Source organism: Lipophrys pholis (genome assembly GCF_963383615.2).
Source record: "Lipophrys pholis genome assembly, chromosome: 16".
NCBI lineage: Eukaryota > Metazoa > Chordata > Actinopteri > Blenniiformes > Blenniidae > Lipophrys > Lipophrys pholis.
The window spans coordinates 14,427,018-14,454,038 of record NC_137634.1 but is presented as its reverse complement, the minus strand read 5'-3'; the positions used below and the strand labels follow the sequence as shown (position 1 = coordinate 14,454,038).

General features: G+C 41.2%; 2 protein-coding genes across 3 annotated transcripts; both read left to right on the top strand.

The window, feature by feature from the left end:
* Window positions 1–2,850: 2,850 nt before the first annotated feature.
* Window positions 2,851–13,785, top strand: slc43a2b (solute carrier family 43 member 2b). 2 transcript variants are annotated; one of them, XM_080483944.1, is made up of 15 exons: window positions 2,851–2,920; window positions 3,785–4,081; window positions 5,928–6,222; window positions 6,309–6,364; window positions 6,476–6,552; window positions 8,198–8,290; window positions 9,140–9,273; window positions 10,194–10,390; window positions 10,499–10,642; window positions 10,758–10,775; window positions 11,265–11,397; window positions 11,574–11,706; window positions 11,793–11,866; window positions 12,013–12,136; window positions 12,224–13,785. In XM_080483944.1, exons 2-15 carry the CDS (start codon window positions 3,922–3,924, stop codon window positions 12,383–12,385), a joined length of 1,800 nt encoding a protein of 599 aa, XP_080340070.1. In that variant the 5' UTR covers window positions 2,851–2,920; window positions 3,785–3,921; the 3' UTR covers window positions 12,386–13,785. The 2 variants fall into 2 exon arrangements, with proteins under 2 accessions (XP_080340070.1, XP_080340069.1); XM_080483943.1 differs by lacking the exon at window positions 10,758–10,775 and having other exon boundaries at window positions 2,853–2,920.
* A 2,435-nt stretch (window positions 13,786–16,220) lies between these two features.
* pitpnab (phosphatidylinositol transfer protein, alpha b) lies at window positions 16,221–26,418 on the top strand (the record flags this gene model as incomplete). Its single annotated transcript, XM_080483384.1, has 10 exons — window positions 16,221–16,306; window positions 20,432–20,462; window positions 22,471–22,616; window positions 23,432–23,523; window positions 24,849–24,946; window positions 25,029–25,112; window positions 25,205–25,282; window positions 25,666–25,776; window positions 26,148–26,270; window positions 26,371–26,418. The coding sequence occupies exons 1-10, from the start codon at window positions 16,290–16,292 to the stop codon at window positions 26,416–26,418; spliced, it is 828 nt and encodes a 275-aa protein (XP_080339510.1). The 5' UTR covers window positions 16,221–16,289.
* Between the last annotated feature and the right edge of the window lie 603 nt (window positions 26,419–27,021).

Genomic DNA, 27,021 nt, shown 5'->3' with positions numbered 1-27,021 from the left:
TGGATACTGTAATGATAGTGAGATTATTAACAAATGTGGTTTTAGTAGAAGGAAATGTGCAATTTTAGGCCCTGAAAAAGAACTAAATGGAGTATTTGATACTACATGAAAATAGAAGTGCATTCAAATCATTTTTGCTGTTAATGTTAGACCACAACCTCACTGACCACCAAAGCTATAATATATCCTCACACTATTTGCTTTGTGAAAGGTATCAGATATACACTAGTGATATGTAGATCAATATCAAAATATTGACACGTTTGATACCAAATCTTTCTGTTTTGGATTAAAAAATATTGATATTCAATTGAAGTTATAACTGTTTTTTATAAACGTGCATTGTTTTGGGGTTTTTTGTCCAATCAACTTTAAACATTATTATACGATTTAGAGCCCACCTTATATTGGTTGGGATAACTATTTCTTCCACATATATTAAGCCCCATACAGCTGTATAAATGTAGCACACATGCCGACACTCAACATAATCATGTCAGAAGCTGAGAGGGGTTTAGATGATGACTGACCAATAAAATGTTTAAAGCTAAAAGAATACACCTTTCCTCAGTGTTTCACTCATTCACTCACTTCTCTTACCTCGATAAAGTTAGAAATGAGGCCTCTTTTATAGAGAAAGTTAAAATACAACTACAAACAAAGCTTTTTTTGTGAGTCTTACTCTAAATGATATACGTCACTATAAATCATTTTTTTTAAAAGCAGCTTCATGAAGATACTCGTGTTCTAACAAACTTTCCTTGTTTGGATCAGACAAACTTGATATCCATGTTAAATGGTCTCTTGAAAAACAATGAAAAGAGGACAGCTTCATGAATGCGATGTAAAAAGAGGAAACAGTCAGGCAATAAAGGACATGAGGTCACATTACTGTCAAACTGTAGGCTTACATGCAAAGTCTCAGTATCATATTGGTATTGTATCAGAGATCAGCAGTAACACACACACACACACACACACACACACACACACACACACACACACACACACACACACACACACACACACACACACACACACACACACACACACACACACACACACACACACACAAATTAAATCGTCTCCTAAATATCATGTGACAAATAATCTATTTGAACCTTGTATAAAATCAAGTAGATTCAATGTAAAGCGATTTTTAAAGATTTTTTGTTTACAGGTCATTCCACAATTATTGATGTAACGTCATCACTGTTAAATTCATAAACTTCTTTACCAGTAACTGTTTTCATTGCAACGCTGTCCTCCAGTTTTGAGAATGTAAGAATGGTCATATCAATAGAAATGTATTCTGAGGATTAGAAAGAGTTTAGTGGGAAAAGCCTGATAAGCACAAAAACCTTGGGAATGTCAGAGCAAAGCAAAGTTGGGGAAATGCACAGAGCAGTTCAATAAATTGTCAGATATCAGCTATTGAAGTGAAGCTTTATGTTTTGGGCTCATATGTCAACTTTTAAACAATAAATTTTTGTACCATACTCGGAAAAATGGACGAACTAACACCATACAGGCTGTGCTTCTAGTTGACAAACCTAGAATCAAACAGTCCATATGTGTGGAGTATAGATAGAAGAAAATGAATAAATGTCGCTCCCTATATGTTCATGTCTATATCAGACCGTTTAGTTTCTTTTTAGTTGTTTTTTCCCCTCCTTTTTCTTTCTTTTTCTTTTTTGCTGTTTATGCAGTTTTACCTTTATATTTTTTGCTCATTTCTTCTTTTCCCTTTAATCTTGTGTGGTGGTTTAAACAGTTTTAGCAGTGTAAGGCCTTTTTTCAGCAATTCTAGCTGTTTTTATATTAAGCCGTTTTAGCATCTTTTGGACGTTTTGGTACGCATTCAAGTAATTTCAGTTGTGTCCAGCAGTTTTGACACCTTTTGACTCTTTTTCCTTTTTAGTTTTACCCAAGATAACAATATCAGCCGCCTTTAAGATAAACTTCTTCACAGAATAAAAGATTAGGTGTTTTTTCAGACTTATCTTCCCCAGACAATGACAACAACACATACTACTGTGTCAGTGTTTACTATCTTGGGTACTCATGGATTGATTTGCATATTGATGGCAGTCAAGCACTCAGGAAACAATTCAGTTGGTTCATAACATTCTCGTATATATGGTTTAAACATTTAAATCCTAAAGGTAAAGTGTGATTGGGAATCAATGTGTTAGTTGAGAGTAATATGGAGTTGTTTTTCTCATATTAAAAGATTTGCATTTGCTAACCAGATAGCAGAGTTATTGATTGTGCAGACTTGACGCACGAAACTTGTGCAAGATGTTGTCATCACATTTTCTAAGAATGTTTAATATTGCAATAAAAAAAGAAACAAATTAAAGCATAGACGCCTGATGGTTCTTTTATTAAACAGATATTTAATAGAACATATTACTACTACTCAATTAAAATATTCTGCAAACCTGGCCACATCCTCTTCAGTGTAAGCAAACAATGGCAAGTAAACAACTGATGATTAGAAAACATGAATGTCTGGGTCAATGTGCTCGTCTGCTCCATCAATACCTGCGATTGATTCAGACACAGTCACAAGTATGTAAGTACTCAACTCCATTATGTGTTCAGTCTGGCTTTGTTTTACACTCTTCCAGACCCTCTCATGTTCTGTCACTTTGATCTCATCAAATCAGTCAGTCTTTTATCTTCCAGGCTCTAACTGTACCTATTGAAGCTCCTTCATGATTGTGCTGATAAGCCAATTATTTATGAGGTAATCCCCGTGCAAAGCAACGGTTGGGTGCAGACACGAGGAATGCCTCTAGGGGGCGCCACGGGTGGAAGGGACCGTATATAAATGTGGATCTCCACACAGTCTACAAACAACAGCAAAGACATTAGAAGGGTGGAAGCTGGATGGTGCCGCTCACAACCAGGAGAGGTAAGAAAGTTACGCAGACATAACGAACTGTAAATTCAATTTACTTTAATTAAGAAAGAAAACATGTGAGAAGCTCGAGGATTTATTTCAGGAGTCACAAAGGTATTCCTCTCTGTGCAACAGCTGCCTGAACAAATTGTGTTTAAGTGAGTGTAGCTTTTTAATATTTATGTATGGGACATGTGTGTGTGTGTGTGTGTGTGTGTGTGTGTGTGTGTGTGTGTGTGTGTGTGTGTGTGTGTGTGTGTGTGTGTGTGTGTGTGAGAGAGAGAGAGAGAGAGAGAGAGAGAGAGAGAGAGAGAGAGAGAGAGAGAGAGAGATTGCCTGTGTGAGCTGATTTGCTTATTGTTTGTCTGGCAGCTCCTTTATATTTTGGATGCACCACAGTAATTACAGACAACAGTTGCGGTTGGATGGGCATGAGAGGACAGAAGACATACAGAGAAAGAGAGGGGGAGAAAGAGAGAAGCAGGCAGAGGGCTCACTTTTCTCTGTGTGTCCAGTTTGGACCAGTTTGCTTTGTGCATCAAGCAGCAGAAACTCTTCATGGGTTCCTTCTTGCTGTCTCTAATGTGACGTAAAGTCTTTGTACCAGAGATGGAATGATCTGTACGCTGCACGGAGAGGTAATAATTCACTGTGGTTAATTAGTTGGATTATGAAAACAAGTCTCCAAATATTGATGCGAGATGTATTAAAGGTTCATTTGTGCTTTGCAGTACATCCATTTATCTTCACTTAGGTTCAAAGTTAAATGATTTATCTGGTGATCATATAAAAACTGGACCTTTCAGCAAACCACTGACTGCAGTGATAGGTTAACTGTAAATCCTCCCCCTTCCTCTTGCACTTTTGTCTCCACAGATAACTGATCTGTGGTCCTTCATCCAGAGCGCCTGTTGGGGACACACTCCCTGTGCTTTCAGCTTCCTCTCTCCTCTCTGTTCTATTTCTTTTAGTTCTTTTGGCCGTTGTTCTGCCTTTTCCTAACCTCCTTAGCAATGGCTCCGACCCTGGTCACAGCGTTTGCCAGGCGCTGGTGGATGGCCGTGACGGCTATCATTGAGAATCTGCTCTTCTCTGCCGTCCTGCTGGGATGGGGATCGCTCCTCATCATGCTCAAGTCTGAAGGCTTCTACTCTTACCTCTGCAACGAGGAGGGTGAGTACAGTTTGTTTTCAAGCCCAGCTTTAATTTCTCTCATTAACTTGTTGTTTCCTCCGTAGACCACATAGCTTCTCTCCTCACAATGTTGCTGAGTGAAAGCTCATAAAATGTTAGTTGTTTCTTTCTTAGATTCCAGTGAAAATACATTACAGTTGCAATAAGCACTGAAAAGAGGAGTACACTGACGATCAGCGCTATCTTGAGTTAGGAGGATTTGGGTTTATTGAAAGGCTGTAATGTAACACTACTGCCTTCTTTCCTATTCATTCTGTTGGAAGAATAAGTGTTTTCTGTGCCCGCTCGGAAGCTGTTTGAGGGACTCAGGAGATTACACCTGATCACTGAAATTAGAACAGGATTTCAGGCAGGTAGAGTCGTCCTGTGGTGAAGAAAAAAGCTGTAGGTTCCCATTAAGAGTATCTCATTCACTTCAGAGCAAACAGCAAACAGAATACTCAATAGGAGAGGATTACTAAAACTAGACTATAGTACCGTTACGATTGTCTTCTTTACCACTTTAGTTTTCTAAGGTCCTATTCTATTTTCTCTTCTCTCACCACAACAAATGCATACTAGGCGCTTGTTTCGAACTACAAATGGGTAATAGAGTTCATCAAGAATCAGGAGGGCCTTATTCTTTGGACCTCAAGTGACGCTGTCATACCATGAGCCCCCACGACCGATCTGAAAGATACCCTATCTCCTCTAGAGTCGCCTTGATTGATTTGTCTCAGCACTAGGTAATGTGGGAGTGCAACGTCGGTCATGTATCAAACCTCAAGTTTTAAAACATTGTTTAGTTTGATGATAGGCATCATTTATTATCACAGATGACAAAGTCAAAAACTATCATAGTCAAGGCTGACTGATATCCCAATCAATATCAGCAAGATGCAACACTTTATAAAAACTGCTTCGGCTGCGACGTCTGACAATGCTGCAGGTGATTTTTTTTGAGAATTGCCACAGCACATCTTATCTCATTGTGATGACATAAGTGGGGAGAGGACAGCAGCACCAGCTCAGCTCTTTTCAGGCATGTGACATGCGATAAAAGGAACAAAGAGAGAGCCATGGACGGCTTTTATTACTGGTAATATGGAAGTTTAAAGTACACTGATAAAGGATGGGGAAGGCGAGCAGACTGATAGCGAAGTGATGAACAGGAGAAACCAGGCCACAGGTTGAGAGACAAAATGATCAAATGAAAACCGTGTAGTAAACAGGCATTTAAACAAACAATAACTATAAGGATAAAAATTGACAAGCCTTTGAAATATAATTAAAGTGGGGTATAAGTAGGTTACCTTTCCTGCTATGGAGGGGTATTTCTGTAGACACAATGCACTATAAAAGGATGGGTGACTAGTACATATTTGCTCAGAGATATGGGCTCGCACCAGCTGCGCTGTTCTCATGAATATTTGACATTAAGATTTGACACTTTTTACTCTCAAGTCTAAATAGTTGTGGATGCTGTTTTCTTTTTTATCTCCTGATATAGTTCCCCTCTGATACACACAGATTAAATGTTGCTGATGAATAGTTTTTTTCTCGTTGGCGGTTTACCATTAACCCAACCTTCCACGTGCTCTCTGCAAATGTGCTCACTGTCTGTTGCTGTATCTCTTTGCCGTGAAGAAAAAGAGCTGCAGTTTTCACATTTCATCTATATGACAAAAAGCCACAGCAAACTAGACGTAGCCTTAAAAGCGCCTGCTTCACCCTGACACTATGTCTTTGTGGACGCTCCCTTTTGGTTGCAGTACATTCTAAGAAGATGTTTAATTCCTGAAAACAAAGTGTAGCAATCGAGCAAATTCTTTTATCACCTTTTCAGATAACAGTACCAGCTACAATCTATCCCACGCCTCGGCAACGCCGTCGTCGGATGAATACGCTGACTATTATGAAAGTGAGGCTGGCGTGGTTGGATTGGGAGACGGGGTGGAGATGAGGCCTCTGGTCCCTCAGGGTGGGATGATGAGGATGAACGGTTGGCTGATCTGTAAAGAGCAGGATGAGATGTTGAACCTGGCTTTCACAGTCGGCTCCTTCCTGCTCTCAGCCATCACGTTGCCGCTGGGGATTGTCATGGACAAATATGGGCCCCGTAAGCTACGACTGCTGGGCAGGTAAGCAAATAAATGTACGAAATGATCTGGACCAATCATGATGTTGTGTCAGGACACATGTGAACTTTGACGTTTTTTATTTCCAGCACATGCTTTGGATTGTCCTGCCTACTAATTGCTTATGGAGCCTATAAACCAAATGGTAAGTCTGTGTGGAAGAGATCCTGTTCTACTCTTTTCCACTGTTTTAAAATAGTGTTAACATTGTTGACATTCTGATGAACTTAAGTTTATTTTGTTTGATTTGTTACAGAACTCTCTGTCCTCATCTTCATCGCCCTAACTTTTAATGGCTTCGGGGGCATGTGCCTGACTTTTACGTCGCTCACAGTAAGCATGCGCCTCCACATGCAGCCACATAATGTTTGTCCAGATGTATATTTTCTATGTTCATAACTCTTTGTCCTGCTGGTAATATTCTTCTTTAATAGTTTGCTGGCTCCCTGTGTGCTCACCATCCCCACCCCCCTCCTTGTCTGTCCTCCCACTTCTTGTCCTCTACTGCATTTTGGTGTTTTAGCATTGAAGTCTGCTGCCCAGCTGTAGATAGCAGGGAGTAAAACTGGGGGTGGGATAACACAATGGTTCTTTGATACTTTGCAATACGTGTGTTAATTTGTGCTCCTGAGAGAAATTGGCGGTTGATCATGGTAGTTGATTGCTCATAGAGAGGCAGAAGAAAAACAATGGATGCTCTTCCTGATTTCCAGAGTTCACAGGGTCGCCCCCTCACCATTAATTTGCATTCCTTGCCAACCATGGTTCATCCTCCTTTTCTCTCTCCCCTCCATCAGTTAAGTCTTACAGTGACTCACACAGAAGTCCAGGGCTGTGCCATGGTGATGCTGTTCACTAGCGAGAGGCGCTACTCCAGTAAATCTCCTATTAAAACACCCTTTTCTATTCCAGCACAGGCTGTTACTGTAACATATTTCATCTCTAATGTGGTATTTGTTGCATCTGCTGAAATTTCTAATTAGTTGCTGCCATGGCCATGGGCCTTAATGCCAGTGATGTAGTAAAACCAAGATTTAAGCTTTTGTTTGCCCTTTTTCTGTGGGCCTCAGTCCATAGAAGCCATCTTACTCCACCACCTCATTGTTGGGTTAATTATCAAACACAACCATGTTTCTTGATCACCTAAGGCCTTCGGGATTGAAGGATTTTACTTAATACCTTAGCTGCCCTCCAGTTTTGGCTTTTTGCCATATGTCAGTTACCCGGTCACCTTCCCTTTTCATGTCCACCCAACAGTTGCTAATAGATATGTTAAGATTGGATTCTATTAAAATATGTTACCAAGTGGTCGTGATGTAACCTGGGTGCCTCAGTCCACATGCCTTCTCGAATTAGTGCTCACACACAAACACATACCTCTTCTTTGGCTTTCCCAGTCTTATGTAATACACAGTCCTTGTTGTTGTTCAGCCTCTGAACACAGAACAGCTTGTGAATTACTTTGTATTTGAATATTTTGCCACCTACTGCCTTGTGGTGTCTCTGCCAAGTCTATTTTCTTTTTTTTTCTTCCTCAAATGGCAGTGAAGGATATAGAAGAACTGTGTTCTGTGCATCTTTTTTGTCCTCAAGTGTCACATCACCTCGGTCGCCCCCTCTGATTCCTGCAGCTGTATGGAATCCATCAGCAGTGTCTTTTATGTCGCGTGCTGGGCAGCTGTGTGTGTTATGTGATGCTTTTACTTCCTCTGTGTCAGTTTATTGTGTTTTCATGTGCTTTGATGTTCCTTCTGATGAGCTACGTCTGCTTGCTTGTTGGTTTTTAACGGTGACCCTGAGTGTGACCCTGTGGGCACTGTCGCCAGGATCCCCTCAGTTTGTCTCCTGCCTCAAACTAAATGCAGTCGCACTGCAGCTGGGTTCAGCCTGACACACAATGGAAGATGCAATTGCAACAAAAAACCTCCTAACCCTTTGTGTTTGGCTAATTTTCTGTGTCTTAATTTCTCTTTTCAAGCTGCCAAATATGTTTGGAAACCTTCGCTCCACCTTCATCGCCCTGATGATTGGCTCCTATGCTTCCTCTGCTGTCACCTTCCCTGGTGTTAAGGTAAACCACACTGACTCAACCTCGTCTTTTATGAAGTCAAAAACTAACAATGAAGTGCATGTGTGTATATAGTGCAAAGCTAAATGGAGTGGCCTGATTAAATTTAAATACACTACTTGTTTGCCTTTGGCAATACAGTAAATACTATTTCAAGGGCATATTCTGTCAGTGGGAGGTTGTGATTGTTTTATCTACACATTGGAATGATGTCATAATTCAGTCCATAAAAGCCGTGCTCTGGCACCCAAACATCCCAGTGTAGAAAGCAGAGATATGAAAGCTGAAGTTTTTTGAGCAAACAGAGTCAACTTAAGTGCAAGAAGGAGGGGTTTATTTGCACGGACCTGTGTAAGCTGCAATATGTCAGATCGTCTGGGTGTCAAATATTGCCAATTTGTCAGAGCTGCTGGCATCTTGAAGATACTCACAAGGTGCCCTTTGGAGCAGGCTGGTATATCCGAGTGCATACGTGCAGGTTTGAAAAGAGCAAAGCAAATCCGTGTGTGTGTGCTTGGGAGATTCCACGATTGCATCTGAAAATGGGAACAATAAATTGTACTCTTGGAAATTGAACAGCACAGTTAAAACATGTGGTTTTATGCACATGCAATGTGGCATACTGAGAGAGAATTCCATTATTCTACGACCTTCAGATAAGTGACACCGTGGCATAAGTAAAAGGATCTTACAATTATTCCCAGTATAATGATTTACCATTCCAAGATAGGGAACGGTAAATTGCACATGCAGGTATGCAATGTGATCAGTAGGCAAGGTCAGTTTGTTTAAAAAAAGAAAAGAAAATCCCCAGATGGTGTAATACTTATACTCCTTGTATTTTGTAAATAGGTGATCTATGACTTTGGCATATCCTTCATCACAATCCTGGTGGTGTGGGCTGCCTGTTCTGGACTGGTCTACTTGAACTGCTTCTTCAACTGGCCACTGGAACCATTCCCAGGACCTGAGGACATGGACTACAGGTGAGTAACGGATACAGACAGTGGTACACAAACAATATTAATTGAAATGATAAAGAACATAGACTTCAAGTCTTGGACGATATCTGGTTTAATGACCCTCCAAAGTTAAAGTTGAGGGTGCAAATGCAACCAATAATGAAACACTTTTAGTGAGGGTACCACAAGTCCATTTGATGACGTGAAAGCAGTGAAGGTCTTCACCAATATAAGGACTAATCTTAAGTTAAATGTAAAACTTCCTATACCTGTATATATATTCAGGACTGCAGATTCGAATTAGCCTCCGGCTAAATCTGGTACGATGCATCAAATGGTAACATTGAATTGTACACGGTCCCTTTTAAATAAATGAATGAAATGAAGGAAAAGTTTAAAGGTACAAGACACTATTGTTGATGACTTTTGAATGTTTGGAGTTGAGGTGCATGCTGACGTGCGAAAGGCACTGTCTGTAATCGCTTCTGTTACTCTCATGGTTTTGCACTGTTGTGGATTTTATAAGATGGATTTATCTCACATTTACATTACATTCACATGTAGAACATATGTTTACATCAAAATATATTTCAGTTTTATTATCTACCAACTCATGTGTTACATGACTTATCACAGGATCGATAATGAGAACCATTGAACACCAATAGATATAAAAACCAGTCTTCATTTTGTCTATCAAGCGTACGCAGAAGTCATCATCTTTGAAACTGTTTGACAAAGAATTATGTAAGACATGAAAAAAAATGTGCATTGTAAGGCCCTTAGGTTAAACTCTTGTCGACTCATCATCACGTGTCAACTGTCATCCTCGTGCTAAATCTGTGCTCGCGGCAGCAGAAATTATTTGTCTCCGTTGAGCAATGTTTCACAAGATCTCTTCATCGGTTTTTCTCACTTCTTCTTTTTTTTTTTTTTTTTCTCAGTGTGAAGATCAAGTTCAGCTGGCTTGGCTTTGACCATAAAATCACAGGGAAGCAGTTCTACCGACAAGTGACCACAGTGGGCCGTCGCCTGAGTGTCGGAAGCAACCTGAAACAAAAGGACGTGCCGACAAAAGATGGAAACAATCTCTGCCTGTCCACCACGGACTTGGAAGTGGACTGCAAGTCACAGGACGAATGTATGAAAGCAAAATATGCTGCACGTGCTTAGTTGGTATCTGAGGGTAACCTGACTCTCTCTTAATATGTTAATCTCATTTATGCCTTCTTATGTTTGTCCGTTTTAGCCCCGTCGTTCTTGAAAACTATCACCACTCCAGTTTTTCTGCTCAGCCTGGTGACCATGTCCATCACTCAGCTTCGCCTCTTGTTCTACATGGGGGCCATGAACAGCGTCCTGGAGTCGCTCACTGATGGAGACCTCAACACAGGTTAGCCTTTCTGCGTTCAGTCAAGAGATGCAAACATGGCAAGATCTATTGTTTCCTGCTCTTGAATAGTGTCGTCAAAGCTTTCCGACTTACTGGGTTTTGATTATATTTTCAGTGGAAAGGATGGAAGTTGGTAAGACAATTGTTTCTGCTGTAGAGTCTCGAAGCATCATAACATTACATTTCTAGTTGTTGTCTCGTCTGTTGTAGTTCACAACGCTAACATAGTCCTTCGGGTGTTACTCAGCTTTAATCTGAACCCACAAGGTATCATTTGTAGTACTCATTAACTAACTTTGCCTGTCAGCATCCAATACAGTGTGCACGTCACATGCAGTGTCACATGGTGCACTTCCTTAGCGTTATCTTACTCTCAGCCATAAACCCCTTTATTATGTCCTCCTAAAGACTCTGGAACGGCTGTTTTCTCCGTTTTCACTGTTGTTCCACTCAATACTGCCCAAACCTCTTGGACTAATTATTAACCGTGTTGTCACATGTAAGAATGTCCATATAAAAGGAGATTCTGTTTCTCTCTATTTCTAATTCTACTAATTCTTTTGATTAAAATCTTTTCTTGCTACTACTTTCTGTACTGACTTCATCATGATGTCTTTCTTAGTGAGTCTGTACTCTTCCATCTTCGGCGTGCTGCAGCTGCTCTGCCTGATGACCACTCCTGTAATTGGTCAGATCATGGACTGGAAACTGAAGGACTGTGATGATGGAGAGGACGACAAGAAGCCCTTGAGCAAGTGAGTCAAGCCTGAGTAGTCCCTTGTGATGCAGGATGAACTCTCTGCCCCAAAACCTTTGACTCAGACTTTAGAGCTGCCTGTCAGTGTGATAAATACGGCTAAGAGATGAACCTGCATTGTGAAACACATCAGTGGTCTGACTTCTCTCCCTTCTTTTGCCTTTTAATTGCTAGTGGTGAAACAAAGAAAAAACGCAGAGACAAAAAGACCCAGAAGGTGACCAATGCCCTTCGAGCGTTCGTGCTCACAAACGTCCTTTTGGTGGGATTCGGCATCACCTCCCTCGTGCCCAACCTCCCTCTGCAGGTGAATCCTCAAGGCACTTCCAAGTGAACCAAACCAAACAGCTTCGGATGTTACAAACATTGACTTTTGCTTTAATTTCTCCGCAGATTGTGTCCTTTGTCCTCCACACTGTGGTGAGAGGATTCATCCACTCTGCTGTCGGTGGTCTCTACGCTGCTGTGTAAGCATCACACACACACACACACACACACACACACACACACACACACACACACACACACACACACACCTTCATGGTCGTACTATCATGAATGTGAATACAGGCTTGTATGTGGAGACTAAATGAATCTCTTTCTGCCCGTCCAGGTATCCGTCCTCACAGTTTGGCAGTCTGACGGGCATGCAGTCTCTGGTCAGCGCCGTGTTCGCCCTGCTTCAGCAGCCCCTGTTCTTGGCTATGATGGGACCCCTTGAAGGAGATCCCTTCTGGGTATGAATACACACTCACAAACGCCAACCTACGCAAATGCACAAATTGAATCCAGTGGACACAGCTCAGTCTCGTGTCATTCTGCAGGTCAACATCGGCCTCTTCGTTCTCAGCATGCTGGGTTTCTTGCTGCCCCTTTACCTGGTCTGCTACCGACAGGCCCTCTACAAACAGCAGAGGGAACGAGAGGACGATGCCAAGATCTACATCAGAATCAACGGCTCTGATCTCCCTGAGGCCTTCGTCTAGAGCAGTGAAATGCAGCAAAGCAGAGAGCGAAGATGATACGGGGAAATATGGGCAATGCAATGATCCATGCCAAACAAAAACAAAGAAATCTGTCAAGATGCCAACAGAATGCCGCGCCCATTTTTTATTTTCTTTTTTTTTAATCTACAGTAGTAGAGACTGGACCAGTGGTCAGTTTGGTGAGGAGAGAAGTGAAACGTGGAGGAGAAAAAAAGAGAGAGAGAGGAAAGACTGTGAAAGGAGTGAGGCATTGGTCCTCTGTATCCCCCCAAATCCTCTGACATCTTTTTTTTTTATTCTCTCCGCTCTGAGTTGCACTTTAGTGTAACTCCATTCCACACAAAACTGCTTTAAAAATTCCCCTGATGAGCAGAAAAATAAGATGAATTTCTACCTTTGGAACCAGCAACATAGCTAAATGTCACCCTCACAACCAATCTGCCCATAATTCATGGTTGATGTCATTGTGTTGCTGTTGTCTTCATGTTATACATTGACTTATTGACTTGAATATCATCTGGACTATAGACTCCTATCATGATGTTACCTGTTTGTTCGTGGATTTCTTTCAACAGATGGTGGAAAGGGAAAAGAATCATGAGATATAGGGAAAGGAGCATTGTTGATGCTCCTTAAGCAAGTAGAGAAAACCGTGATGACTAATTATAGAGATTTTGGGGGATTTTTCAGGGTTTTTTTGTGACGTTAACATCTGATTGGAGTACTTACTGTAGCTTAGTGTAAAATAACTAGCAGTATTTTGGGAGGATGTGTTCCGCTAAGACACCCTGCAAACTGTGGCATGTTTTATTTAAAGCAAACTGTTCAGTTTTGTTTAGATTATTTATTTCACTTTTTCTTTGTTGTTAAGGTTTTTTATTTCACCATTAGTGCCTTTTCCAATGCAACTTTGTTAAAGAGATTAGTCCAGCCAATGTTTTTAAAAAATAAAGAAGAAAATGGATCCCCTTTAACACTACTTGCACAGTGAGACTTTTCGGAGGACTTATTACCTTCTAATAAGTGTATCCATCCTTGTTTGGATGTCTTTGGTAAATAAAATGGTATTCCATCCAGTCTGACGGCGTCTCGTTAAGACAAATGCAGAACTTTTACTTTTTCACAATGTTTTTTTTTATTTTTTTGCTTGTTCAGAAAAAACCCACAACTTCTGTGTTAAGTTTCTACTACCTTTGTATATTTAATTTATTTTTCTCCTATGTTTTCATCATAAATGCTTTGCTTTATTTAAAATGTGCTGCATGCATTGGCGTCCACTCATTGAGTGCTTGCTTGCACAGAGCTTCAACCTTTATCCCAGAAGATAATGTAGAGATGTTTTGTTATGCAAAAATCAGTGTTTGTGAGGGTTAATAAAGACTTCACCTTTTTCACTGCTCACCGCTGCTGCATTTCTCGATTCTTACCTCCCAAGAACAGAGTCATTCTGAGTGTGATGACCTCACCAATTCAAATGCTATTTTACCCTACTATAATGTAAATGTAAGGACATTTGTGTTTGGTAGATTGTCTTGTGTAAGATTGTTCTTCGATTGCTCTGCCAGCAGAGGTCAGTATAAGTGACGTGTTTGTGCAGGTACCTCAGTGGGTGAAGAAGTCAGGCTGGAATTCGTTCTTGTTATCCTTCCCTTCCTGAACTGCAGTTCAGAGCTTGACTATTTTAATACGCATTCGGCAACATTTGAGAATGAACTAGGTGATGACAAACCGAACAAAAGCTTCAAATTATTAAAAAGATTGTAATATGATCAGTCTTCTATGGCTTACATAGTTTAGAAGAAAAAAAATATGGTGAGTATATTTTACAGAATACTCACAAGATGCTCAGCATGCGCTCCTGTTTTGACATGAGTGTTTTCTGACGCTGCGTCAACGAGGAATGTCATTCAAAAGTGTGATTAAGAGCAATTCTGACGAATTTTTTTTCCACCAGATGTTCCCGGCATACTCTCACTATGCGTGTGCTTCAAACAGGTCTGTCAACACTCCGCTCTGCCACCTGATACCACACTCCAGCAGATGGTTATCATTTGACACCTCAGCCCCTCTCATCACATGAGACGGGATCTGAGAGAATGCCATTCTCACCAGGGACAGTGGCTGCCGGAGCTCTGGTGGAATCCTGCTGTTGCTGCTGCTGCTGCTCTACCCTGTGCTGGCTCTCTGTCCCCCGGGGTTTGTCCTGGCACAAAGTTCAAAGGGGCAACAGAAGACTAAAGCTTCATAACCGCACTGGAACGCACAAATAATGTACTGCTGGCATTATGGTTCGTATAGGCATCGTACAATCTGACCACATCAGAATTAGAAAGTACATTTTCTCTACTCTTGCCTGTTTATGATCAAATCAATAAGACTGGTGGACTAAAAGGTATTACCGGAGAGTAAAGAGGCATCTGCATTAAATCCATCTAAATGTTAAGTTGCTTTTGATATAATGGGAAAAGGAAAGTTTGTTGATAGAGAGATAGATAGACAGATAGATAGATAGATAGATAGATAGATAGATAGATAGATAGATAGATAGATAGATAGATAGATAGATAGATAGATAGATAGATAGATAGATAGATAGATAGATAGATAGATAAATAGATTAGCGGAAGTTGGCAGGCGGATACAGATGCGCTATAAATACAGCAGCAGTTCACTGTTACATAATTTTAGCCTCTCACATACGCAGTCACATCCCGCGGTCTTCGGAACATGGGGCTGGATTAGGGACCTGAGTTGCCTTCCTCTTCAACCTGACACGCACCATTTTTCTTTTATGGACCTGACCAAACTATGGTCAATGGATCCCCCGAGGGTGTGCGAGAGAAGTGCACATCACTTGATAATTTCCATGTTGGATTTATCAGTTTGCCGCCTGCAGAGGGTAGAAATAGTGGCAGGGACAGTCATCAGGTATCAAGAGGAAAGGAGAGGGTGCGCAGCCAGATAATCACATCGGATGCGGGGACTTTGTTCAAAGGGCTTATGGAGCTGACGCACGGTGCGTCTGTGCCAGCGGTGGTCCCCGTGTCACTGTGACGGCGAGCAGCCGCGACTCTACGTCACCGCTGTCATGATGACGCAGAATGTTGAAAAACATCAGGGAGGACCTCTGGACCTTTACCATTTTTCGCTTCAAATAAAAATAATTCACGTTTTGGGTTTTTTTTCTCAGTGTGCTGTAAAATGCGATTGAAAATAAAATTGTGTTTTTTGACAATGATGCATTTCGTGTTTCATCAATATATTTATTGTGGAATGGATGTTTTAATTGATTAAAGCTATAGTTGCTGTCACTTTAACTAAGCTTCATTAGAATACCTTTATTTTGTTTGTGTTTTGGATCGGGATCTTTTTCTTTATTGCCAAAAACAAATCGATTTACATTATGTGCATTATGTGTAGGGTTTATTTCTCTATATTAATGCATCATTGTAACACCCTCAGTGCGTCCTCGCTTAATGAACCCACCACAGCGACCACAGACCACTCCCCTGGTGGACCATCCTCCTCTCGTGTGTGTGGGTGTGTGTGCGTGTGTGTCTGTGCGTGTGTGTGTCCCCCCCCCCCCCCCCCCTCTCTCTCGCTCTCGCTCTCTCTCTCTCTCTCTCTCTCTCTCTCTCTCTCTCTCTCTCTCTCTGCACAGGCCTCCCGTGCTCCGCGCGCAACAGCAACGCCGCTCCGCGGCCCCGATCAGGAAGTGAATTTGAAGAAAAAAATACGCGACTGTGGAGGTAGGATGACATAGAGGAGGAGAAGTGGGAGAGAGAAGCGAGCGTTAGAAAGAAGATACTGTAACGGAGGGAGGAATCGGCCCCGGTTTTGTTTTGGTTTTTTTGGACCGACATTGAGCTGCTCCTCTCTGGGATTTAACTCACCGCCAAAAAAAATGCTCATAAAGGAATTGTAAGTAGCCGCGAGGTGCGCCTGTGAATGAGTGTGTGCGTGCGCGTTTATCTGTCTGGTTTCGTTGCTCTGACATTGATGTCGACATCCCGCACTTGACTCTGCGTCCTGGTCGGGTTTTTTTTTTTTTTCCCATGCATGTCACCCTCTCATCTTCACTGAATACGCGGAGAGAACATACAGGCAGCTGTAGTTGCATCAGCAGCCGGCGCGTGGCTGTGCCCTTCACATCATGCATCACAAGCCCTCCAGTCAAATCCGGAGGCTTTCGCTCTCCCAAACACTATAATTCTCTTTGCCGTGGTGCAAAAATGACGGATGCTCGACAGGAGCCGTGGTGCTGAGGGGAGAGATGGCTGGTGTATAAGCCGCGCCGTGCCAGCGTCCATCTGTAGTATAAGCCACTGTGGCCATGTTATTGATGCGCTGGTGAAGGTGAAACGACCAATGGAGCATTCCTGCGTTTACGTCCGGAGGAATGGAGGCTGCGAGGTGTAGACTGACCTGGAGGAGTGGGCAGGTGGCGGCGGAGGTGGGCGCAACGCTTTGGTTGGGAAAGGGCAAATGGCGAGGTTTTGACGCACCGCTCAGATCCCCTGTGAGGATTTGACTGGTGGGGCCGACAGGACGTGGTGGCACACGAAGTGGGACTGAGCGTGCAGAGAGACAGGATTTAACACATTGTTTTAACACGTTGTTTGTTGCAGGCCTCTGTGTCTGTCCTGTGAGGAGAAGTGACTGAGGCCTACTTGGAATCAGCTGGTGCTTTAGAATAAGGGCAAGGCCGGTGAATCGCGTTCAAATTGGGACGATCTTAGAATGAGAATGAATACACCAGGCATCTCTCATTTCGACAGGGTGGTCGCTCCTTTATTTCCATGCTCTCAACTGCTGCCATTGTGTTTATAAGACTAATTTTGCCTCAAAAAGCTGTTGACCTACCTGTCAAGATTCCATCTGTCTGGTTTCTGTTAGAGTCGACAGTACAGTAGCTGTTACAGATAACAGGGATCTTTTACCCAATACATTCAAAACAGTCGTTGTGTTTTTTAATTTAAAAAAAAAAAGTCCAATATCATATTTCTTTTAATGCTGCTTCTTGGCAAGGTCAGTGAAAAAGCACTGTAAAAATTTGGCAAAATTTCAGCTCCTGGGAGGGCTTTGATGTGAACTTGCTAAAAATCTGAATCGATCTGGTTCGGTCTGGTTTAAATGGGCACACATTTAAACCAACACTGATTGTTGTCTTGATTTCTGACCACGTGTATGCAATCAATAAATGGCACTGCACCAAAAAAGCTCAGGATCAGAGTGATGGCATGGCTAAAGATCTGAAGTGATTAGGGAGAGTCTGGGCCTCAGCAGTCTGCCTGGAAATTAATTAAATCGGTCACGATTAAATGCTGAATGCACTTACACACTGTCAACACAGGGGCTTGCGAAGAGACTTGCGTATGCACTGTACATCATGATGATATGGGGGGGGGGTCAGAAAATGTTGAATTGATCCCCACGATGTTGCAGTAAAGACACATTTACATTTGGAACTGCTCACATGAGCCACTGACCTATATCACTCCTGGTCCACTTTTTCCTCCAATTCCACAAGCGTGGGGATCCAGACGCCACATTGCAATATAAAATGTGGGGAAGTGAGTGAATAGAAGCCACGAAAGAGCAAAATAGAGTAACAAAGAAAGGGGAGGAGAGACAAGGCAAGGTAAAAGAGGGGTATTTGTTTTCCGAGGCATTAGAAAGACACCTGATCTTCCTGCCAAGACCTTTAGACCAAGGAGACTTGCAGAGAGAGAGAGAGAGACATACTGAGGCACAGCGATAGCAGCAGCATGATCTTGTTTAATTATCAGGCTTAAGTTATTCTATTCTATTGACTATAGACAAAGTTATGTAAAAAAAAAATAATAATAAAAAAGTATTGTGGCTGATAAACACAGATTGACAGATACTTTATCGTCAAATTTTTTTTATAATAAATGTATTAATATTGTTATTTGACATCACAGGCTGTCTCCGTCTCTCTTGCAGCATCTGTTCTCCCACCAAATGCCTGGCTGGGACTCAGACCCAGATTACATTCAGTGGGAAGCGGGTTGCAGGATTATGTGAATTTGGGCATACCTCGCACACTTAGAAAACAATCAACAAAGCCCCGTACTGTACATGTGAATCATGCGGTACGTGATGCACAAGGGTTAGAGACAGGAAGTCGTGGGGCACATTTTAAGCTGCCGCTTCTTTGTAAATGATATGCCCATGCACAGATGTGGCGCTTGTGTTTTGTTTTTTGTTTTTTTCATATTAATGTCTGTGAGCGGATCTACAAAGGGTATTTTGGCTTACGTTTTTTTTTTTGTACATCTATCTATGTCTCTTACCCATGCTTCTTCCTCGAACCAAACAAATTTATGTTGTTCAAATAAAGTAATTGTAACTCAAAGGCTGTAAAATGTATTTATTTTTGCAAAGCCATAATCGTTAGTTAATACTTAATTTTTGCTTTAGCTGGGTTGAATTAATTGTATATAGGTACTCTTTGACTCCGCGGAGTGCGGGTGGTGGTTTCAATCAAACGTACACCCTGTTGACTGTAAGTTTTATCGTTGCCTTTATTTTTCTTTTCACTGACCTTGCTGTCACCCCTTTATGTGTTCATAAAGAAGTGTGTTTTTTTGTCTCTTATTAGAGTGAACTCTCTGGACATGGTGGCTATAACTTTGCTGGCTGGGTTAGCTGCAGCTTTTACACCACGTATAAACCAGCCATGAAAAACACATTTCGTGAAGAATGCCGGGTTGTTAGGACTATTTTGTTTATTAATGACAACATTGAGGCATTTTTGTCTCCAAACTATAACATTAGAACAATACACACATAAACCATAAAAAAACTGTGATCAGGAAACCATGGTGATCAACAATTACAATTCAATTTAAGCCAAATGTTGAAAATGTGAAATTTGACTTTCTACTCACATTGACGTATGGTACATATTTTTAATAAAGAACTCACATTCATGTCCCACTATTTGATATTAGCTTCATCCCAGTTTGCAAAACACATTTTGAGCATCTCCTCAGAGGAAAACAATAGATCTTTTATTTTGCTCCCAACAGCCCATGGTATGCTGTCAAATTGAAATATATTGATTTTATATTTCATGAGCTGCTTTTGTTCAGCCCAGTGTCCATGCTACATCTTATTGCTCCCGTTGTTGTTAATTTAACAGATTTGTACACGGCGGCGAATACAAAAGCAGCTTTGTGCTCTGTGCAGAAACTAAAGCAGTCGGTTTGCTGGTCAGAGTGAGACTTGAAATTCCTCTTAATGAAACTTGAGTTGCTTATTTATTATATTGATTAGAACTGATGGAAGTCCAGACCACCACTGTTTGTATGTCTGTCACATAGTGCTTGTATTGCTCATTACTGTACGTATAGCACATCACTAATCTCTGCTGGCTCACTGGTTGAAGAGTCCTCAGAGACAGCAGTGTGGTACCAACGGGTGTTGCTCAGACTATTGGCTCAGTGAGCTGAACGATTAAAGATGTTTTCAGTGAATCTCCACCCTCATCCAGCTCCAAGATAAACTTGTTTAAAATTAAAGCGCGAGCAGCTACACAATTATGATGCGTTTCGGCCAGACAGCATTAATTATTGTAGCGTGTAAGTACAAGAAAATAATTCATCCATCTTCTGTCATAGTAATGTGAGAAAATGTCTAATGAATCCTGAAATCAAACACATTGGCATCAGCTGTTGAACACAAAACCCACAAAGTTTCAGTTTGATGTGATAAGAAGTAGCGTCGCTCTTCCATCCATTCATCTTGTGAAGACTTTCTCCAGACTGAGTTCACTGGGCTCACAATCCATCTACAGGTCATTTACACTCATCAAGGAAGCACATGCAAACTCCACGAACCAGCAGACCCTTATCACACATCACCACATGTATTTCCATAATATATTTGCTTCACTGTGATTGTTATTAATTTAAACATGGCTCATCATATAACGTGTTAAAGAACCGGAACTAAAACACACAAAGTCAAAGTTCTGATTGGACTTTTTGAGTAATACTGCTATTTCTCCTTCTTTTCCAGTCGAGTGATTCTTCCTATCTCAGTGGAAGAGGTAAGGTTTATCTCAGTGCGCTTTGCTGTGTGCGTGCGTGTGTGCGCGTGCGTGTGTGTGTGTGTGTGCGTGCGTGCGTGTGCGTGTGTGTGTGTGTGCACTGGCTAAATAGCTCAAGGCAGAGCTTTTGTTAACTGATTTTTTTTTTTAGATTTACTTTATTCAGAAAAGTGAAGCACCAGTGCCTGCTATCAAGCGGATTTTCTTGGGCGCCTTTTAACTTGATTGTGTTTACGTTTAGACGTTTATATGGTTTATTATTGTTATAACAGGACAGGTCAAATAAACACCGTGTCTGCAGAAAAAGTGTGGCAGCGGTCAGCTTAAAGACAATCCCCCATTTCGATTTCTTTAACATTTGCTCAGATAGAATAGTGAATTAACACACCGGCACAGGGTTTCATTGCCCTTGTGCACTTTCTGTGCGTGTCCTATTGTCTTATCATTTCCATTGCAGTCTGCCCGTCTGCTCAGACCTGCATTGTAAATGAGTTACCTGAAACTGCACCTCCATGACTTGGTGGGTTCCCCCCTCTGTCTGCTATTTCTGGAATATTACATGAGTGTCATTTACTCTCAAAAGAGGTATTTAGCGTATTCTGTTCAAAGATAATCCTCAGACCTAGAAATCACAAGATTATACACATAGTAATAAATCCCACTGATTTCCTCCATTGGCCTTTCTTCTGAGTGATAAAAGCATTACATGTTGCTTCACATTAATAAGATGAGGCTATACACTTTATCTTAATCACATCTTTGCATTAAAAAAAAACAACCTGGAAATTGTGTCCCATCAGTTATGTCTGGATTAGAGGAAAATGTACTCAATCGGAATAGTTTAACTAAAATGTGACCACACAGGGCCTACATACCTTTGAGAGGCATCCCCCTGTCTCTGTCAGCCAGCCAGAGGAGCGCGTCCCTCTGGAGCAGTGATACTCAACCTCTGGCCTGTGGTCCACATCTGGCCCCTGGAGCAGTTTTGGCTGCGCCCCCAGTCAATTAATTCAGCGAGGAAGAACTCGGGGCATTTTGGACTTAATACACTCCGTAGTAAAATGACTGCCTGAAGAAATCTAGTCACAATCTGTACATGCTGTCATAACTGTAACAATTGTTTTTGTTTGACGTGAAAGTGTGGATAAAGTTTCACGACAAGATAATAAATTAATGTTTGTATGATAGACAAATCGGAATTAAAAGGCTGTCATGGATAAATTACATAGTCATGTTGTAAACCTGTTTATGTCTAAACAGATAGAACTGCCACTTAAGCGAACATATTTATTTATTGAGTTGAATGATTGACACTTTTTAATATTTAGAAAAGAAAAAATATATATATATGTACATATATAATTTTTTTTTGTAAATGCTGCTTTTAATGTGTGGAAACATATTAGAATTCAAATAATTCAGGCCCTATCAACTTGTTCTATCTTTGTGTTGTTGTCAGTATGCCCACAGTGTGCTTCAGCTTTGTACAGGGGTTATGTGGTGGATTAGAGGTGATTAAGAAATGAAGGAAGCCATTGTTCTGTATTAAAAAATAAAAAAATAAAAAAAATGACATGCACGTTCAGGATCCAGAAGATGGGTGGACAAAATGTAGAGAACAAGAGATGTGACAATGAGGAAAGCTGCCACTTATAAGAATGAGAGAAAAACCAATTGGGTGCAATATAAACGTAGACGGACGAGGAAAAGGAGTCGTGAGCGAACGAGAGTATAAGGGGGAGATTATGAGCACTCAGGAACAGAGAAAGGAGAATATGGCAATCAGTGGAAGGATCAGAAGAAAAACTAATCCATCCTGTGGTACGGAAATAGATGATACACATGAAAAAAAAGTCATCTGTGTGTTTTCACTCCGATCACACATGGCAACTTCTACTGGTAACAATCAAGGGAGGCTTGAAAGGAGGCGTATCTTTTGTCTCTCTTTTTAAATATAACGTCTTCCAATTGAGGTCCAACCCTTCTCTTCCTTCCCCCCCTCCCACAGTACCAGGTTGGCCAGCTGTACTCTGTGGCGGAGGCCAGTAAGAATGAGACGGGTGGAGGAGAAGGAGTGGAGGTGCTCAAAAATGAACCCTATGAGAAGGAGGGAGAGAAGGGGCAGTACACACACAAAATCTACCACTTGCAGAGGTAAGCGATATTACAGCGGGTCGTGAATGCTTGGGAATGCTGCAGCGGTTTGTTGAAAAGTTCACACAGCAAGATTTAATTCCTCATTCCTTAAAAAAATACTTGTCATGATTATGTATTTATTCCTTGTATTTTAGTGTGATTTAGTTTCTAATTCACTCTTTTTTAGTCCAATAAGCTGAAAAGCACCAGAACAGCAGACTAAATGTCGTGACAGTTCCCCAACATGTTTTTAATTTGGACAACAAGATGTATTTAGGTAAGAGAAGTGAACCCACGTGCAGCTTCAGGTTAAAAATCCTAAGTGACCTGTTGCCGATATAATGAATGCAATAATAGGGAAATATAAATCAGTCTCGGGTCATAATAGCTTTTCATGTGTCAGTTGAATTATGGACTTGAAATGAAACCAGTAGAGAAAATATAAAGTTGTTGTAATGTGAGGCTTCCCATTGGTTTAGGCCAATATGTTGTGTTGATACACGTGAATCTAGTGCTGCCTAATGTAGAAGCATCAATGACCAATTCTAATTGTGGACTCAAAAATGTTTGTTTTTTTTAAAATGAACTAACTAATGGTTTGGTGTGGTCAGAATATTGCAAAAGAATTATGTCATCCTTGAAAATCCAGTACGAGAACTATAGAGTGTTTCTTTTTGCATTTAACTTCTCGAACACGTGGACCACCACTCTAAACAAAGCACCACAACATAATACTGAACTTTTTCCTAGTTTACTTGGTATTGCTTTAAATATCTACGAATCAAAATGGTTGAATGTATGTATCTGACTTGCGTTTGTGCTCCGTCCTGCAGTAAAGTCCCGTCGTTCGTCAGAATGCTGGCTCCCTCATCGGCTCTCAACATCCACGAGAAAGCCTGGAATGCCTATCCATACTGTCGCACAGGTAGCACACACACACACACACACACACACACACACACACACACACACACACACACACACACACACACACACACACACACACACACACGCACACACACGATAAGAAAGCCTATACTATATCAAAAAGTTCAGAATGTAATTCTTCAGATCTTTGTGCACAGTTATATTTTTTTTTAAGTTGGTTTTTTTCGATAGTATATACAATAATACGAAGTTAATCCATATATTCGGGATTTGCCTGATGCTTGTGCTTTTACTCCAGTTATATCGAGCTCAGAAAGTAATGCAGTTTGATTGGTGGAGGGCTTTTTGAAAGGTATTTGCCAAAAAATTAGAATTTTCTGAGAAAAAAGGTATTTCAGACCAAATAGGTTCAACCACAGTTCCCTTGGAGAACCTCTCTCTCTCTCTCTCTCTCTCTCTCTCTGGCTCTCTGGCTCTCTGGCTCTCTGGCTCTCTGGCTCTCTCTCTCTCTCTCTCTCTCTTTCTTTCTTTCTTTCTTTCTTTCTTTCTTTCTTTCTTTCTCTCTGTTTGTCTCTGAGTCTCTGTCACCTTGAAGGAGTAGTTGAATAATTTACCGTACGTGTCCACCGAGAAGAGGCATGCAATCGCTCAAGCCTTTCAGACTGCGATCTCTCTCTCACACACACACACACACACACACACACACACAGACACACACACACACACACTACCACCACACGTACTGCCAGGTGCCAAACAACCATTTGTCAAACTAACACACAACAGTCAAAAGCACACACACACACACACACACACTCATATACACGTGTGTCAGTTGTTCAGTACTGTAAATGCCATTACGTTTCTCAGCTCTTACTCAGTTGGACTGGTTTTGTCTCTCTGTCTCTGTTTGTGCCGGCTCTCTCTCTCTCACATGACACTGCAGTTATCACTGTAAGTATGTTTCCTTTTTTCTGTGCCTGCCTGAAATATTTTATACACAGTATGTCAATACAAAAGATACACTGAGCTTTGATACCAATGGAGGGAACAAATTAACCTGATAGTTGAGAAAGAAATTTGATCCCTTTGAATGGTTGAATGGCAGAGCAGCAGAGCGAGTCAGACACCACTACCCTGTGTGTGTGTGTGTGTGTGTGTGTGTGTGTGTGTGTGTGTGTGTGTGTGTGTGTGTGTGTGTGTGTGTGTGTGTGTGTGTGTGTGTGTGTGTGTGTGTGTGTGTGTGTGTGTGTGTGTGTGTGTGTGTGTGTGTGTGTGTGTGTGTGTGTGTGTGTGTGTGTGTGTGTGTGTGTGTGTGTGACATACATTATTCTGTAGAAATGCTCTGCCCTCATCTTTCAGGATCTCCTTTCTTTTCTCTACAGAATGAGTACATGAAAGATAACTTCCTGATCAAGATCGAGACATGGCACAAACCTGACATGGGGCACCTTGAAAATGTAATTACTGATTACAATGATGATCTGTGGAGCTGCTCCTGTAGATTTGCAGTAAGAGTAACACACATTTGCATACTTCCAGGTACACGGTCTCGATGCAGAAACCTGGAAAAAGGTGGATGTAGTCTATATTGATATTGCTGACAGAACCCAAGTGGAGCCAAAGGTGGGCACTTTAGCTCGAGAGACATGTTGAGAAGCCATTTTCCACACATCACCTCATTCATTCGTCTCTTTGTTTGTCCGGTGTCACTTCAGGACTACAAGCCAGAGGAGGATCCTTGTAGGTTCAAGTCAGGAAAGACAGGACGAGGGCCCCTCGGACCAGACTGGAAGGTACAACATCCCTTTTAATATCATTATATTGAGATATTGGTTCCTCTAATGCCATGATGTATAGTCAGAACTGAAAAAATCTGCAAAATCAGTCTTTATTGTCATGTCATCTTTATATTTCCTTGACATTTTAGTTTTTGATGCTTTCAAGCTAAAAATCCAGAATATCCACTCATTGTTCAGGTATCCCTAAAGCACAATGAGTGTGTTAGACTAATTCTAGCTCAAACTACTTAACTGAATATTAGTTTAGTTGGTTTTTTATTTTGCATTTCAAACATTGGAAGCAGCTGATTAAATCAAACTAGCTCACTAACTAGAAAGTATAACACTATTCAGTCCGTAGCTTTGTAACATTGCTGTGTATTTGTGTATGAATGTAGAAAGAGCTTCCCAACAAGAAAGACTGCCCGCATATGTGTGCCTACAAACTGGTCACTGTCAAGTTCAAGTGGTGGGGCCTTCAAAATAAAGTGGAGAACTTCATTCAAAAGGTTTGTTGAGTTTGAAGGTCACTTTTAACGTCATCGTCACTTTGGTATCCAGGACCTTGAGGCCATTTATGCTTCAGCAGGGCCGCTTACAACGAAGTATGTGACTCAGTATCGATCCTGCAGGAATGTTTCTCTTCATTTTAACTTCCTGGACAGTATTTCAGTTGTGTGTGTTGTGAGAGCTCTTAATCGTGCGTACAGTACATTATCCCAGCTTGATGTACTCATGGAAAAGTACTATTCAATATCACTCTGCACTAATGTGCTGCATCAGCCTCTAGGGGCCCAAACGGGTAAAAGCATGCACAAAAAAAAAAAAAAAAAAAAAAAAAAAAATCTATGATCACTTTTTCTTTTCTCTTATTTGACAGCAAGAGAAACGTTTGTTCACTAACTTCCACCGTCAGCTCTTCTGCTGGATTGATAAGTGGATTGAATTGAATATGGACGACATTCGTCGCATGGAGGAGGAAACACGTAAGGAGCTAGATGAGGTGAGCTGCGGCTGCTGCTGAGTGCATTTAGTCTTTGTCGCATTAGAAATGAGTAACGATAAGTAAGTGATCCGTGTGAATTCATTTCCCTTCGTGTCAGATGAGAGTGAAGGACCCGGTGAAAGGGATGGTGGCTCTAGAGGACTGAGGTTGTGTCAGGCTGTGAATGCTGCTGCTTATCAGGTGAGGTGGTCACAAGTGTTTTCGTCAGGTGTTACAGCGTCGCTTCATACATGTTTGGACTTCGACAAGACATACAAATGACACAAATGCAGATTTGTTATGAGATTTCTGGCATGATAATGAGGCACAGTGCAGAACAGCACAAGCAGTACCACGCTGTAATCTCTGGACAAATTAACGATTCACAAGAGCTTTTATAGCTGCATGTTAAAGAAAGTTTGCTCTGGATTTTATTCGAAACAACTGTGTTCTGACGGCTTCAGTCAGTTCTGCATCAGAACGTTGAGTCAGTTTGGAGAAGCATAACTGCACAATCTGTCCGTGGGTAATTTTTAGACGCCAGAACATGAATATGTATCAAGAAATTTACCTCCATAAAGACACATTAAACCAGGGCGAAGCATGAGTCTCATAAATAGTCCCCCGACAACAAATAAAAATGTCAGTAAATCTGACATTATTTGAAAAATGTAGAATATTGACTATCTCATCTGCTTAATTTACACTGACCAATGATATGAGTGCAACGCTTTTGTTTTTGCTCCCATTTTTCATGAGTGTCACTTAT